Source organism: Mytilus trossulus, chromosome 2 (assembly GCF_036588685.1).
Source record: "Mytilus trossulus isolate FHL-02 chromosome 2, PNRI_Mtr1.1.1.hap1, whole genome shotgun sequence".
NCBI classification, from domain to species: Eukaryota; Metazoa; Mollusca; class Bivalvia; order Mytilida; family Mytilidae; genus Mytilus; species Mytilus trossulus.
The window spans coordinates 77928458-77945988 of record NC_086374.1 but is presented as its reverse complement, the minus strand read 5'-3'; the positions used below and the strand labels follow the sequence as shown (position 1 = coordinate 77945988).

Sequence of the window (17531 nt, the reverse complement as noted above, 5' to 3'; positions counted from 1 at the left end):
ACTCTATTGGTTAAAATCCGATTATGACATCGATTTTCTTGCTGTCCTCTGAATTTTCTATTGTGACGGCATGACAAATTTTCTATTGTGACGGCATGAAAAAAGGCGACCATGCCTGATGACGTCACATAGAAAGAACACAAGAGCAGATCATTCGAAAAGAAGGAATACGTTTGCCTGCATAATGTTAAAAAGTCATTAGAGAAACAGATTCCACCACCAAATCTGGTGTAATACGATATTTATCCAGTCTCGACAGTTAAATTTTAAATATTTAAAAAAAAAACGCTCGGACAAGCCTCGCGTTTTAAATTTGAAAATTTAACTGTCTCGAGTGGATAAATATCGTATTACACTCGATGCAGTGGTAGAATCTATATATATATATACATGTATATATATTTATCCTGCAATTTATTAGGTATCCTACTATACAGATACGGCCTTACAGATATCGCTATGCTGTATCGATCTGTATACTATACAGATATCGCTTTAAAGCTCCGCCCACTGCCGGACTGAGTATTGTTTAACCTGTGTGACCTCAGAATGTGTATTCCAGTTGCATTCCAATGACGATGACAATTGTCGATTTCAAAGCTTGAGTGAATGATTGTGTTACAAAATCAACCATGTCAATTTCATCATGCGTGCTAAGTGAATGTCAAGTTTGAAGCGTAGGACAACTCGTACACTTCTGTTTCAAATTTGACAATGTTTTGTTATTTGTTTTTACTGTTGAAATAAGTTGTTTTGTTAAAATAGCTAATTATTAACATTGAGCGACTTATTCGGAATAAGTCGCTCAATGTTAATAAAAAAATATTGTTGACCAAAGTCCATTCGAGATTCTTTTTTGCGAACCCGTCTTCAGCGTAATGTGTGATTTTTTTTTTTTTTTTTTTTTTTTTTTTTTTTTTTTAAATATAAAACATATTTTATTAACAATCGCCTGTTACATCAACCCTCAGTTGCCCAGGGGAGCAACTAAGGGGGCCCCAATTGTTACAGTCTCATTTGTCGGGGAAAAATCAAATGAGAAAAAAAACTCCCACTATAAATTATTAACATCAACCCTCAGTAAAAATATTATCTGTCCTTGTACAAATGTACATGTACCTGCAATCATTATCGATCTATATATCTTTACCTCTCACCATATATAATTTTTTTAAATAAAGTTTGTTTTGTATCTTTATTTCTCACAAAAGCTACCTGTATTTATTAAGCAGTTTCAAAGTTACCGTACATCAAGTCTTTTGTTATGTTAATTTCAATTACATTTAAATTCTGGTCATGTGATTATTTACCACGTGCGATTTGTTAAAGGAATGTGTTACAGTAGTTCATTCATAAAAAAATGGATTATTTAATGATTTTTGATTTCCAAAAGGTTTTATTTCAAAGATATGGTGAGTAAATATGTGTTTATGAAAATAACCTGTTGATACAACATGTCTTGTTTTGATACAACATGTCTTGTTACAATTAGATGATAAACATGAATTACATACACAACAGAAATTACATGTACATAGGGAGCTGAGAGCAGTATACATATTATTATTCAATCAGTATCAAAGAGGTCATTGCACTGACCTGACCACACAAAATGTATATTTATATACAAAAAATGTCACACATAATAGAAAAGGCTTCGTTTTTTGTATTCGGTTTAAAATATTTGAGCAAAAATTGCATTTCTTGTTTTATCATATTTAAAATCAACGATTTACTTATCCCTTTATTTTGATATTGTGCGATATTTCTAGTTTTCCAGATAACCCATTTCGTGGTTAGAAGTACCGTATCTTAATGTGTGATTTTGATATTACTACGCGGACCTCAAAGGGATTACAAATCGAAAATAAATGCTGAATATGTTAGTTTTTGTGTCTTTCAAAACACAAATAATATACAAAATTAATTGCAGGATAAAGACAATAACTGTTTAGTGTCTTTAAATATCAGCTGTATTTGTACTCAGCTCGAAACAGGTGTAGTAGCTCGCTAAACAGTCAGGAGTCTACTTCGTCAAAATTATCTCCCCATTACGCCAGTTCATTTTCACAATCGTAGAAATGGAAGCCGTTTTAGGGATGACGCGCTACAAATTTTGCTCTTGGAAACCGATAAATTTATCCACATTGTACAATTACGATCCTTTATATGTCAGTTATATTTTGAAAGACAAATGTATCAATTAGCTAATGAGCATTAGTTAATGATCTTGTCTGCATTGATTCAACTTAAAACTATTGTCTGATCGGTTGTCAGGTGGAATTTTCAAAAATTCATAAACATTTAAAAAAAATCTAATTGAATATTTTGTGGAAGGGAAGACCAGATTTTTTTAAGTGTATGAAGACTATAAACCCTAGTTATCACACACAAAAAAATAGAATTTTTCGAAGATATGCATTTTCATCATCCAACTTGTAAGACTGTCGTCAAGTGCTTTCAGTAAAAATAGCTATTCGAACACACCTTCTCTGTTTTTGTGACTCATTAGATAGGTATTTTACTTGACCAGTATATTTCATCTTTTAGTACTGTAATTTTTTTGTGTTATTAAGTCAACCTGTAGCTTTAATATATAAAAATGATATCATCTGAAGCGAGACGATGTATGACATATTCTTACTTTGTACGATATCAAGACAAAATACTCAACTCAAACACGCCCTAAAATAAAAAGGTGCACTCGATTTTCTCTTTTCGATACAATTGTTACCTTTTTTTTGGAATTTTTTCTTCAATCCAAAATGGAAGGGCAGACACGAAAATTACTGAACTAACAGATTGATATGTTTTCTGTCCGTTGTAAACTTTTCAAAAAATCGGAGGTTATACATTTTCGTCATCCAACTTGAAAGATACCCATGCCATCGACGTGATATCTAATTGCTCTGATTAACTATGTACTAGATAAGTTGAAAACTTATTCAAATGGTATTTTAAAATAAAACACCTCGTAATTGAGAAGAAAATTGCAATTTTGTTTGTTTCTATCACTTTTTAAGAAATTTGTCACTATAGTAAACCTGAGGCTCTCAAGAGCCTGAATTGCTCACCTTAATTTTTTTGGTTAAATCTCTCATCAATGATTATTTTGGCTTTTCAATTTATTTAAATGTTCTTTGAATCGTCCTATTTTCTTCAAAAGCAAAAAAAAAAAATCATTTTCTCCTATGTTTTATTTTAGCCATAGGAGCTATGTTTCTTGACATACAAGGAAATAAAATATACAATTTATACAAGATACTCTGAAACTCATTTAGCCTAAGTTTGGCTGAAATTGATACAGCAGTTTCAAAGGAGAAGAGTTTTTAAAGTAAGTCAACATGATGAACAAATTGTGAAAAAAGTCTTTAAAGGGCAATAACTCCTTAAGGGGTCAATTGACAATTTTGATCAAATTGACGTATTTGTAGATCTTACTTTGCTTAACATTTTTGCTATTAACTGTTTATCTGTATCTATAATAATATTCAAGATAATTACCAAAAACTGCAAAATTTCTTTAAAATCATCAATTTATACCTGAAAAAACAGTTACCCAATCCAATTCGGATGAAAATTTCAGTACAGGTAGACTTTGACCTAATAAATACTTTAACTTCTTGTCTTATTTGCTCTAAATGCTGTTTTTTTTTTTAGATATAAGCCAAAAATTGCATTTTACCCTGTGTTCTATTTTAAGCCATGACGGCCATGTTTTTTGACGAAATAGAAAATACACAAATTTTATTTTATATACCCTACTGATCATTCAGTTGAAGTTTGGTTGAATTTGGTTGAGTAGTTTTAGAGGAGAAGATTTTTTAAAGTTAGCAAATATGATGAACAAATTGTGAAAAATTGTCATTAAAGGACAATAACCCCTTAAGGGGTCAATTGACAATTTTGGTCATATTAACTTAATTGTAGATCTTACTTTGCTTATCATTTTTGCTGTTTACAGTTTATCTCTATCCATAATAATATTCAAGATAATATCCAAAAACAGCAAAATTTCCTTAAAATTACCAATTAAGTGGCAGCAACCCAACAATGGGTTGTTTGATTCATCTGAAAATGTCAGGGCTGATAGATCTTGACCTAATGAACATTTTTAGCCCATGTCAGATTTGTTCTAAATGCTTTCGTTTTTGAGATATAAGCCAAAAACTGCATTTGACCCCTATGTTCTTTTTTTAGCAATGGCGACCATGTTTATTGATAGATAAAAACTTCGGATACAATTTATAAACTAGATACCCTAAGGAACATTCAGTTAAAGTTTGGAAGTATTTGTCCTAGTAGTTTCAGAGGAGAAGATTCTTGAAATAGTTTACGACGACAGACAGCGACGGACGCCAAGTGATGGCATAAGCTCACTTGGCCCTTCGGGCCAGGTGAGCTAACAATACAATAAACATTTATCGCCTTCTCTAACAAAGAGCTTCGATTCTTCTGTTCTATTTCAACCTGGTTTCCGACTGTAAAAGCTCGCATACACCTCGTTTCCTAGCCTCGTACAAATACAGCTGATATTTAAAGACACTAAACAGTTATTGTCTATATATATACAACTCAAAATATATTATTTAAATATCAACTTCACTTGTTTAAAATATTTATTATGTTTCTTGTCCCTTGTGTATACAATGTACTACGTTTTGTATTTTAAACCGCCAGGGTTTCGTGTATTGCAATAAAGATTATTTATTTATTATTACTTGATGTGTTTGGACAACGCCATATAACTCATAAAAGTATACGACGGCAACATATAAAAACACCTACAACATATAAACATATAAACCCATTCGTCTTTCTTCAGATTTTCTCCTTCAGTTTCCTACTTAGCTAATGCACAATCATTCATTAACAAAATTGCCCCAATGGTCTATCGTACTTTTATATTTGTCGACGATAACACGGGGAAACAACCAGGTATATTGAATTTCTTTGTTTTATATCAATTCTGACTAAATATCTCAGCATTTTCATACATCTTCTATATATGTTTCTTTCTTGATTTACTAAATGTTACATCAAATTATTCGTATGTTAATCAAACAAAACATTACAAGTACGACAACCCATTTTGCGATTAAATTACAAGGAAACATAATCTACGGCAACCCATTAACTCCAGAATATGCATATTCTGATAACGAGATTCCAGGATTAAGGTGTTAAAAAATATATACTTCATTTGCGCATTCCACTAGCATGACTAGTATGAATATGACATAATTTGGCAAAGAATATAAAACTAGCAAAAACAGAATGCAATTATAATACATAAGAACCAAAGCAAAATAAAACCCAAACACGTATTGTTATATCACTAATTGTAATCTATTTTATATACAGATTTTGAAAATGAACTTGGTATGTGTTTTGCTCATTGTCGAAGGCCGTACGGTTACCATAGTTGTTCATTTCTGTGTCAGTTGTTCTATTCACGGCGGAGAGTTGTCACGCGGTCTAATATCACTGTCTTCTATTCTTGAAAAAAAATTCAACCTTTGTTTTTTCAATTAATTGTATATATACGGGTTACACTAAAGACCTGAAAGTGGACCTGAAAAGACCTGAAAATATACGACTAAAATTATTTAAATTGCAATAACGTTTTTATACGACCGCAAACATTTTAATTTTTTTGGTTGTATAAATAATTGCTATCACGTTGGCGTCGTCGTCTGCGTCGTCGTCGTCCGAATACTTTTAGTTTTCACACTGTAAATTTAGTAAAAGTGAATAGAAATCTATGAAATTTAAACTCAAGGTTTATGATCACAACAGGAAGGTTGGGATTAATTTTGGGAGTTTTGGTCCCAATATTTAAGGAATTAGGGGCAAAAAACGGCTCAAATAAGCATTTTCTTGGTTTTCGCACTATAAATTTAGTTTAAGTAAATAGAAATCTATGAAAATTTGACACAAGGTTTATGACCACAAAAGGCAGGTTGGGATTGATTTTGGGAGTTTTTGTTCTAACTGTTTAGGAATAAGGGGCCAAAAAAAGGCCAAGATAAGCATTATTCTTGGTTTTTGCACAATAACTTTAGTATAAGTGAATAGAAATCAATGAAATTTATCACAAGGTTTATGAATACAAAAGGAAGGTTGGGATTGATTTTGGGAGTTGAGGTCCGAACAGTTTATAATAGGAATTAGGGGCCAAAAAGGGGCCCAAATAAGCATTTTTTTTGGTTTTCGCACCATAACTTTAGTATAAGTAAATAGAAATCTATGAAATTTAAACTCAAGGTTTATGACCATAAAAGGAAGGTTGGGATTGATTTTGGGAGTTTTGGTCTCAACAGTTTGGGAATAAGGGGCCCAAAGGGTCCAAAACTAAACTTTTTTTTGTTTGATTTCACCAAAAATTGAATAATTGGGGTTCTTTGGTATGCCGAATCTAACTGTGTATGTAGATTCTTAATTTTTGTCCCGTTTTCAAATTGGTCATACATTAAGGTCCAAAGGGTCCAAAATTAAACTAAGTTTGATTTTAACAAAAATTTAATTCTTGGGCTTCTTTGATATGCTGAATCTAAACTTAGATTTTTGATTATGGGCAAAGTTTTCAAGTTGGTCCAAATTAGGATTCAAAATTATTATTTTAAGTATTGTGCAATAGCAAGAAATTTTTAATTGCACAGTATTCAGCAAAAGCAAGAAATCTTCAATTGTACAGTATTGTGCGATAGCAAGAAATTTTCAATTGCACAGTATTGCTGAATAGCAAGAAATCTTCAAATGACAGTATTGTGCAAAAGCAAGAAATATATAATTGCACAATATTGTGCAATAGCAATCAATTTTCAATTGGAGATATCTTTCTTTGTCCAGAATAGATAGTTGTGCAATAGCAAGATATTTTCAATATTCTTTGAAAATTTGAGTTATCTTTCTTTGTCCAGAATAGTAGTTGAATCAACTTAAATCATTGTTTTATACAATATACAATGTATTTTCACTTTTACTACCAACTAATAAATTAAAACAATCTTTACCATTCAGTGGTAACAAGCACTTTTTTTTTACATTTTAATATTTTATGATGTATTTAAATGAGCAGTTATTGTTGCAAACTCCATTCAGAAATTTGAATTGAGATCAGTTTTGGAATAAGGGAAAGGGGGAAGTGAAAACAAAATTGGTGGGGGGGGGGGGTAATTTTTCTCATTTCAGATTTCATAAATAAAAAGAAAATTTTGTCACACATTTGTTTGAGAGGATTAATATTCAACAGCATAGTGAATTGCTCAAAGGCAAAAAAAAAATTTAAGTTCATTAGACCACATTCATTCTGTGTCAGAAACCTATGCTGTGTCAACTATTTAATCACAATCCAAATTTAGAGCTGAATCCAGCTTGAATGTTGTGTCCATACTTGCCCCAACTGTTCAGGGTTCAACCTCTGCGGTCGTAAAAAGCTGCGCCCTGCGGAGCATCTGGTTATTATTGGATGGGATTTCTTCAAGTTGGAATTTTATTAATTGTAATATCCAAATTTCATTAAAATTCAATTGTTTGAAATTTAAAAAAAATTTGATGCCAAAAGTTGGACCTGAAAGGAGAAATGAAAAGACCTGAAGGGGACCCTATATATACTGCCTCCTTAAAGCCAGTTACAATCAAAGTAATTAAAAAACAAGAATCTACCTATCTATAAATATAATTATACTGTTAACAAAAATTACACGTATGTTATCTATACAGAATATAGCCTTGTCTAGGACATGTCTTTTTTTCGTCACCCGAATTTAAAAACTTTCATAGGATTTATTCCCTTTCCTGACTTTTATTGCTTATTCATTGGGGAATTCTTTGGAGCAGGTGAACTTCCTGTTATTTGGTTTTTATAAATGTCTTAGCTATGTAATGCCTCTTGACTTTCTTACCTAAAACATGATCATTTGACCATATAAGTCATTTTTATGTTGAAAATGTGACCTATTGTATATCTGTTTGGCATTTATTATATCATATTTTAACTGAATTGTTCTTACCTCGGTTCTTACAACTTTCTTAAATCCGTTTAATCATGGTTAATCGACTTGTTTTAACTGATTTAGAATGGCTGATCTATCAGATAAATTAGAAGCAGACGTTGCACAAAGAGAGAACGCCGTTACATTATTGGATGGTCATGTAGAGAACAAGGGCGGAAATTCTAAATCGTCAGCAGTTAATGAATTCCTCCTGCAACTTAAGAATGACAAGCTATTTCAAAGGAAATTTATTATTTTTCTTTGCCTGTGTTACGCCTTTCTTGTATTGGTAAGTTCCATATTGTTTCATTTTGCAGGGATAATTTTTCCTTAGTAATTTTTAACCGTTTTTTTGTGACAAAAATGTCGGTTATTGATTTGGGGATGCTCGGCGGGCGGGCTGGTGGGCGGGCGGCAATCAAATGCTGTCCGTGCATGAACTCATGAACCGTTCAACCAAAGCTTTTAAAATTTTAATATGTTGTAACTGACAACTAAATGAAGGTCAAGTTAAATAATGGCGACTTTGACTTTTACCGTTCAGGAGTTATGGTTCTTGAAAGATTGAAAATGGCGTTTCCAGTCGTGTCCGTGCATTTACGCATGAACTGTTCTACCAAAGCTTCCCAAATTGTAATATGTTGTTACTGATGACAAAATAAAGGTCAAGTTCAATAATTACGATTTTGACTTTTACCGTTCAGGAGTTATGGTTCTTGAAAGATTGAAAAATGGTGTTTCCAGTCGTGTCCGTGCATTTTCGCATGAACCATTCAACCAAAGCTTTTCAAATTCTAATATGTTGTTACTGATGACAAAATAGATGTCAAGTTCAATAATGATGATTTTGACTTTTACCGTTCGGTAGTTATGGTTCTTGAAAGATCGTAAAATGGCGTTTCCAGTCGTGTCCCTGCATTTACACATGAATTGTTCTACCGAAGCTTCCCAAATTTTAATATGTTGTTACCGATGACTAAATGGAGGTCAAGTTCAATAATGACGATTTTGACTTTTACCGTTCAGGAATAATTTTAATAGTTTATTGAATAAATGCACATTTATACCCCAATGGGATTGAAGGCATATATAAATGAACACAATACATCATACAAAAATAGCAACAAAAGAACAAACATTATATACATATAAGTATCTATCATGCAGTTGTTGAGTCCACTCTCCTCAGTGACCATGACTTTTTAACAAATGGAGCCGTATACTGCATAATTGTCGGACACGAAAGACATAAAACCAATTTATCCACATTATCCATATTATCTATATCAGAATAGGTATTTCTAACTTTCTGCAAAAATTCAAGTCTCAAATCTTTATTTTTAATACATGTAAATAAAAAATGTTCTTCATCATCTATTTTATTTAGACAACAATGTTGACATAAACGTTCTTCCCTTTTTATATTTTTGTATCTACCCCTTTCAATTTCCAAATTTCCTTTCACTTACCCTTAATTTAGTAAATTTTTTCCTTATTTCAAAGTTATTCTCTTTAAGTAAATAAGGCTCAGTTTCGTATTTCTTTTTGATTTTACTATAGATAAATAATTTATTATTTTCTGTTAAAGAATTTAATTTTTTAAAGAACAGCTTTTTATAGTTTTCTTGCATAATATCTTTCATGTGTTTATTCATTTTATATTTTTCTTTTATGAAGTCAATATTTTGTATATCAGATATATTTAAATTATTTTCATGAGTTATATTTTTTACAAAAGTATACCAAGAAAAGGTTCCTGATTCATCCAACAGTTTAGTTGTGCAGTATGCATCATATAACAACGGATTAATTTCTGTGTTAGATACTCTTGCCATATATTTAAGTGCTTGAACCTTTACATATACATCTAATGGATATTGTCCTAACTCTGCCCTTGATGCAATGTTAACTGCTTTTTTACTTAAACCTAGAATTAATTTGCAAAATTTTAAATTCACCTTTTCAATAAAGCTATTATCAATTGACGTAAGTAAATCAAAATCTTTATCATTATTTACTGCTCTACTCTGAGACCTCAGTACTTTTTCATAGTAGTCCATATACCAAATTTCTGAGTTATACATTAAAATTGGTTTTATTAAAGATTCAAATAGTTTTTTATGTATATTTATAGGTATATTTTCTATATTATTCATATATTTAAACAAACTGAATAGAACTTTTGTGCCTTTTTTTGATAGTTCCATATGTGATGTATGGAATTTACCAGAAGCCTCTATAATATTACCTAGATATTTATATTTTAATACTTTTTCTAATTTATAACCATCTAAAGTAAACTCTGCTTTAGTGTACGGTATGTTTTTTTGTTGAAATACTATCACTTTAGTTTTATTTATGTTAATTGACAACTGCCATTTTTTACAATAGTTGCTTAATTTCTCTAATGACTTCTGTAAACCCTCTGCACTTTCAGACAATAAAAGTAAATCATCGGCAAACATAAGACAGCTTAATGACATGTTATTAAGATTTACTGGTTTACAATCACTATCAAAAATTTCAGGAAGGTCATTTATATAAATATTAAAAAGATTAGGACTGAGGCTGTCACCCTGTTTCAAGCCTCTATCTATAAATACTGAATCAGATATGTTTTCTTTATATTTTACTGAAGCTTCAGTGCATTCATACATATTTTTTAACACTTTATATAATTTAGGTCTAATATTATCAGTCTTTATCAATTTATATAGAAGGCCTAGTCTCCAAACTGAGTCAAATGCCTTCTTCAAATCTACGAAACATCCAAATAATTTTTGGTTTTTATTATTTATATATTTATTAATAACTGTTTTTAAAATAAACAAACTATCTGAAGTTCTATTATTCTTTCGGAATCCAAACTGTGATGGATTCATGTTATCTTCAAAAATTATTATCAACCTGTTATTTATGACAGAATTAAATATCTTACTTAAACAATTCATTAGGGAAATACCCCTATAATTAGCTGGATCGAGTAAGTCTCCCTGTTTAAAAATAGGTATTATATATGATTTATTCCACTCATATGCATCTGGATAAATTGAACTATCTAATATTAGATTAAAGCATTTTGCTAATGAAGTTAGCATTACCTGGCTACTGTGTTTTATTATTTCATAACAAATTAAGTCTGGGCCAGTACTTTTACCATTCTTTAGTGATTTTATAACATTTTTTATTTCAGATATTTTAATAGGGTCATCTGTTTGTTTTTCATTTAATTTTTGTTCTCTGTTTCCTACCTCTTTAGATATTAAATTTTTGAAATTTTCATCTATTTTATCTGGTTCTCCTTGTGTTTTAAAGTGTTTAGCTAGCACATTAAGATCAAAAAGTGGTGAATCATTTGAGTTTGTTTCTCTTTTATTAATTCCTTTTAAGATATTCCAAAATTCCTTACTCTCTGTAGGAGACATTTAACCCAGGCCAATTGAACACCATGGTCAACCATGGTTATCACAGATTTTGATGGTCAACCATGTTTAATCATGGTTGCCCCTCAAATACTATCAAAAAACCATGGTCTCGACCATGTCATACCATGGTGCAACAATTGAACACCATGGTCAACCATGGTTATCACATATTTTGATGGTCAACCATGTCTAATCATGGTTGCCCCTAAAATACTATTAAAACCATGGTCTCAACCATGCCATACCATGGTGCACCATAGTCTAGACACATGAAACAACACTTTTGAATTTGACCATGACTGGGCAAATACTTTTTGCAGTATACCTGTACATGTATATTTGGCAGGGTGAATCATTTTTTTACTAAGAATAGTGGCGGGGCAGAAACTTTTTTGTGATGAAAAATCATGCTGTTAATGGGGGACTCAACCTCATTTTTATTCATTTAAATGATGTATGCTTGGGACATAACCTTTTCCTCACTTGTACAACCATGGGACTTCAACTTTTTATAGTTTATTTCAGTTTTGCACCGGTCCCATGCCTTGATAAAATAGACTGGTCCCTATAGTAGGTCGAAAACCGGTCACTCGAGGATATTTAGTAGCCGTAGTTTTATTACAAGCATTATAAGTAACTATTGGCTTTTTCGTAAATCTCTTACTAATAATGGCAATTATATATTCAGTAAAAAGCGTATATAGAATGAGACCAGGGATTGAACATCTATGTTTCACCTTAGCACATCAATGTTTATTATACAGGCAGCCATCTTGCCGATTATTCCATACGCATTTAATACGACGATTTTCATTGGACGATACATGAAGCGAGTATGCGTCTACAGCCAATAGAAATATTCTACACAAAAAAATCGTATAAAAAGTTGTAGCGCGCGGATAATTTAAAACAGCATGGCCGGATACGCAGCAATGCGATGGTTAAACGATAAAAACAAAATGTCTGTTCATGATTTAAAGTATATATTGGAGCCAAAGGAAAAAGAACTCAGTAAGAGATGAGGGTGATGCTTGCTATATGGAGTTTTTGTAAAAATATGTAAGGAAAAATTTGGGTCTACAACTAAAGAAATCACAGAGAAGGTTCATTCTGTGCAGAAATATTTGCAGAAAAAAACAGTTACATAAATCTTTAGAAATGCAATGTAAACATTACATACAACATATATAAATGTTTTTTTCATTCTCATTTTGTTTTCTGGCTTTCAATCTTGTATATAGTGAACTTGAGACAACATTCTATTTAAACAACACCACAAAGAAAAATGGAAATACATATATTTTATTGTAGATACTGAAAGTCCACCTTAAATGTGACACCTCAAATATGTTTAATTTAAATATGATTTATTTTCAGTTTGATACCATGATGTACCTTGTTATTTCATGGTCATACCAAGATGTACCATGTTATTTCATGGTCAAACCATGATCCTGAGATCATTTTTTGTAATATGACATGGATATTGACCATGGTCACAACTCATAGTAGTCAATGGTCTAAAACCATGGTTTAACATGTTTATCCATGGTCAAAGACCATGGTCACTAACCATGGTTTGTATTCTATGGTGCCATTTAACAAAACATGTTCAACCATGGTAACCATGGTCTCAGAACCATGGAAAAACCATGAAATACTATGGTACTTCATGGTAACTGACCATCGTTTTCGCCTGGGAGATTTTTAAGTTTATTTAATATGTTTTGTTTATACTGCTTTCTTTTAAATTTATATGCTTTTTTCAAAAGTTTACTATAATGAAAAAATTTTAATTTCAAGTTTTGGTCAAAGGGAGATAATTTTAGTTTTTTGCCTATCTTTTGTACAGTTTTTCTTAATTCCAGATATTCATTATCTGTCCATGGTGCTTTATTTTTTTTCTTTACCTTTTTAAAACAATTTTTTATCATACACTTTTCTGATAGATTAGTATAAATATTACATATTGCATTACTTGCAAGATTTATTCCTTCTGATGTTTTCTCAAATTTGTTTGTCTGAAACCTGCCTATTTCTTCATATATATTTGATTTAGTCAGTTCCATTTCCAATAATTTTTTAGAAAGTTTAGTCCATTTATAATTAAACTTTTGTTTTATATATTGGCTTTGAAGTTTACTGATCTGAAAATTACATGTTATATAAGTTACCAACTGGCAGTGATCTGAGAATGGTGATGGATCTTGCACTTTAAAATATTTCACTGAAGAGAGCAGACTCATACTTGTAACTGCATAATCTACAATACTACAACCTTTTGTATTAAAACATGTTATATTACCCAAAATGTCTCCTATAAATCGACCATTTAATAGTCTGAGTTGGGCAGTAGCACAGAGATCTAAAAGTTCTCTCCCTTGAGAGTTCAATATCTTATCTTGTGACCTTCTTGTCATGTCATAAGTCTGACTTATAATTATCTGGTAATAAATGTGATAAATTATCATTATTGTCATCATGGAGAACAAAGTCAGCATGAGTAGATACTCTGGAGTTAAAATCCCCTGTAATTAAAATCTTTCCCTTCCCTGCTAATTTACTTATTTCTGACTCAAGGTTCTGATACTCATAATATTATAATGTGGAGAATTAAGTGGTGGTATGTATATGCCACAAAGATATAAATCTTCATCTAAGCCAAAAAAGGTTTTATCCAGCTTCAGCCACATTCTATTTGCAGACTGTGATATATTTTTCATGTGTATAACACCATTTTTTATTTCCTTTTTAATATATACTATAATACCTCCACTATATCTCCTTGCTTTCTTTTTTCTGCCTCTTGACTTTGAAAAACAGTCAAAAGTAGTAATATCTATATCAGATAGGTCCCCTTTCCATGTTTCTAGTAAAAAATTTATATCATATTTTATATTTTCTAAAAATGTTTCATCTCTGTGCTTGTGCCCAAGTCCATTTACATTCCAACTTGATACAGTTATATTATCAATTTGAATATGTTTCATTAATTATATATTTCTCTGTTTCCCTGCAAGAAGTTGACACTAAAATTTAAGCTTAGTCCTATGGTTCATGGTTCTTGAAAGATTGAAAAATGGTGATTCCAGGCAGTCATGTCCTTGCATTTTCTCATGAACCATTCAACCAAAGCTTTTCAAATTTTAATATGTTGTTACTGATGACCAAATAAAGGTCAAGTTCAATAATGACGATTTTGACTTTTACCTTTCAGGAGTTATGGTTCTTGAAAGATCGTAAAATGGTGTTTCCATTCACGTTGTTGCATTTACTCACGAAACCATTCAATCGAAGCTTTTCAAATTTTAATATGTTGATACTGATGACAAAATAGAGGTCAAATTTGATATTGACTATTTTCACTGTCACCAATCATCAGTAATGGTTCTTGTGATATTGCCAGGACACAAATAAATGCTTATAAATCCGATTTGCTGTTGTTGTGACAGCCTCTTGTTTAAATTTACAATAACCTTAAAATAACTTAAGCATTGTCGATTTTTAAATTAGAAAATGAAAGCTTTTTTATCATGTATCTCATAGTATACATACTTACACGAGAAATATTGAACTTATTATTACAGGGTCTGAATATCGGTCAGTTTGGACCAACTCTTTTGGATCTGCAGATGATAACAGGATGTAGCTTAGATCAAGCATCATATTTCTTTAATGCCCATACCATTGGATATCTAATATCTTCAGTGTTGACCGGCATTATGTTCGAAAGATTCAACAAGCTGTTGCAGATGTTCTTTCCAATTTTTATATTGTCCGGGGTAGTTGCAGCTATTCCGTGGTGCGTTATATATGAAGCTATGGTCACCATACATTTTTTTAAAGGTTGTTGTTTGGGATTTCTTGATGCAGGTAAATATTCTACCATTTTTATTGTTACATGTCCTTCATTCAAGGCGGATATCCAGTTGAAATGAAACAGTATTAAAGGAATGACTGTAATATTTTTTCTGTCTATGAAGAAATAACATAAAAAATTTGGTGCACACTGAATAACGCGCGTAGCGGGTTATTTAACAGTGTGCACCACAATTTTTTTTATGTTATTTCGAATAGACAGAAAAAATGTTACAGTCATTTCTTATAATTTAATTCTAAATTCCATTTTAAACCGTAGAAAACCACAAAAAAACGTTCTACTTTTTTTTCTATTTCAAGATACATTTGTAGTTTACAAACTTTATAAGATATCAACTTATAAACCTTATTTTATGAGATATCTTTTATTGAGTAATCAAGTTTCCAAATTTTACATCCAATCAAGTCAGTCTTTTTAGCCAATATTTTGAGAAAATGGGTGAGGGATACAAGTACATTCCATATCATTCTTTAATATGTGATGATATTGTTCTTGACTTGCAACAACATATCGTTAAGATTGGATTGATATAAAATCAGTATATGTACAGCAATCATTGGAAAAAATAATAGTAAAACAAAGGGTATGGGCAAGGATTTGTATAGTCAATTTACGAAACTTTGGTATGGGGTATCCATCCATGACATAAAATCAGTGTATGCACAACAAAAAACATACACAAAGCAATGGAACCGCGCTTTTATAGCTGTTCTTCATCTCCAAGACTAAAGAATTATATATTTTCTAATTTCGTAAACGATTAGTTTCATCTTTTCTTTTTCTTTTGTAGTTGGTAATGCTATCTTGCTGCATATATTTGCACAGACTGTGAAGACATATATACAAATTTTACATTTCACCTTTGCCTTTGGAGGAATTCTTTCACCTATCATATCGGCATCATTTTTATCGTCTCGGAATCAAAACAATGATGTAAGCTTCAATAAATCCGAAGTCAAGATTCATAACGAAAACACAACTCTACCTTTTGCAGTAAACTTAACACTACAACAGTCCAATGTGTCATTTAATATATTTGAAGTTTTCAGTCAAAACGAATATGACAGAGGTAACGGAGATTCAGAAGTGTACAAAGCATATACAATAATTGCGTTCATATCATTGTCTTCTGCCATTCCTTTCCTAGTGCTTTACATTCTCAATAATGAATCGAGTTGTCCCACGTCACAAATTCAAATTGAGGAAGAAAAAAAAGAAGCCATACCGTTTCGTTTACGAATATCTGTGTTGGTTATATTAGCTTTTATAATTGCTTTTTATACTGCGGTGGAAGACACATATGCGGGTTTTTTGATGACTTTCACCGTAAAGCATTTAAAATGGACAAAAGCGCAAGGATCATTTGCAACGTCAGTTTTTTGGACTTCATTTGCCGTTGGAAGATTTTCTGGTATTTTTATTGTAAATATATTCAGACAAGCTAGATTATTACGGGTGTACAGTTTGCTGATAATTGCAGCATTTATTTGCTTGCTAGTAACATCATTAAATCTTATTGGCGAAGGTGTTTGGGTGGCATCTGTCATAGCAGGATTTGCTATGTCAATCTTTTTTCCAATTTTTTTTTCATGGACGGAAGAAAAATTCTTCCATGTTGACGGTAAAATGACCGCATTGATCATGACATGTGCAATGATAGGTGTGATTGTCAACCCAATTATCCTTGGCAGAAAAATGAAGACCGCACCGATTTGGTTTGGCTATATTTTGTTAGTAGAAAGTGTAATGCTATTTTTATGTTTTAGCATTGGAGAATACATAGCAAAGTTGATAAAATGTTCTAAGCAAAAGTCGCATTTTGAAAGAGAAACCATGATAGAGTTAGAGACTATTGATCCACTTGTTAGTGATAATAAAATTTAATGTTCCATCTCTTATTATTTTGTACTCGTTTTAAAACAGATGCCACTGGCAGGTAAGCAAGACATATTAGATTATAAAAAATGACGAATCTCATGTGTACAAGATTACAAGAGAAGAAGTTAATAAATTACAATTAAATATAAAGTTTAAAAATCTTGGTTGTAGCATTCATTGTGTATCTATAAAAAAAAACGATATGCACATGGAATGAACGACTGCACACATGCACAGTCTCTTTGATTGTCGTAAAGCATATTAATCCAATTTCGTGCTTTTAAGATGATAATATCTATATATGAATAACGGAGATATCTAAACATCAATAAGACAGAAACTAAACGAAAA

The 17531-nt window shown here is 31.3% G+C and overlaps 1 protein-coding gene across 1 annotated transcript; it reads left to right on the top strand.

The window, feature by feature from the left end:
• The first annotated feature begins 4905 nt into the window (after positions 1 to 4905).
• On the top strand, positions 4906 to 17191 carry LOC134705422 (sodium-dependent glucose transporter 1-like). Its single transcript, XM_063564152.1, has 4 exons — positions 4906 to 4938; positions 8082 to 8286; positions 15010 to 15295; positions 16093 to 17191. The coding sequence occupies exons 2-4, from the start codon at positions 8083 to 8085 to the stop codon at positions 17184 to 17186; spliced, it is 1584 nt and encodes a 527-aa protein (XP_063420222.1). The 5' UTR covers positions 4906 to 4938; position 8082; the 3' UTR covers positions 17187 to 17191.
• The last annotated feature ends 340 nt before the right edge of the window (positions 17192 to 17531 follow it).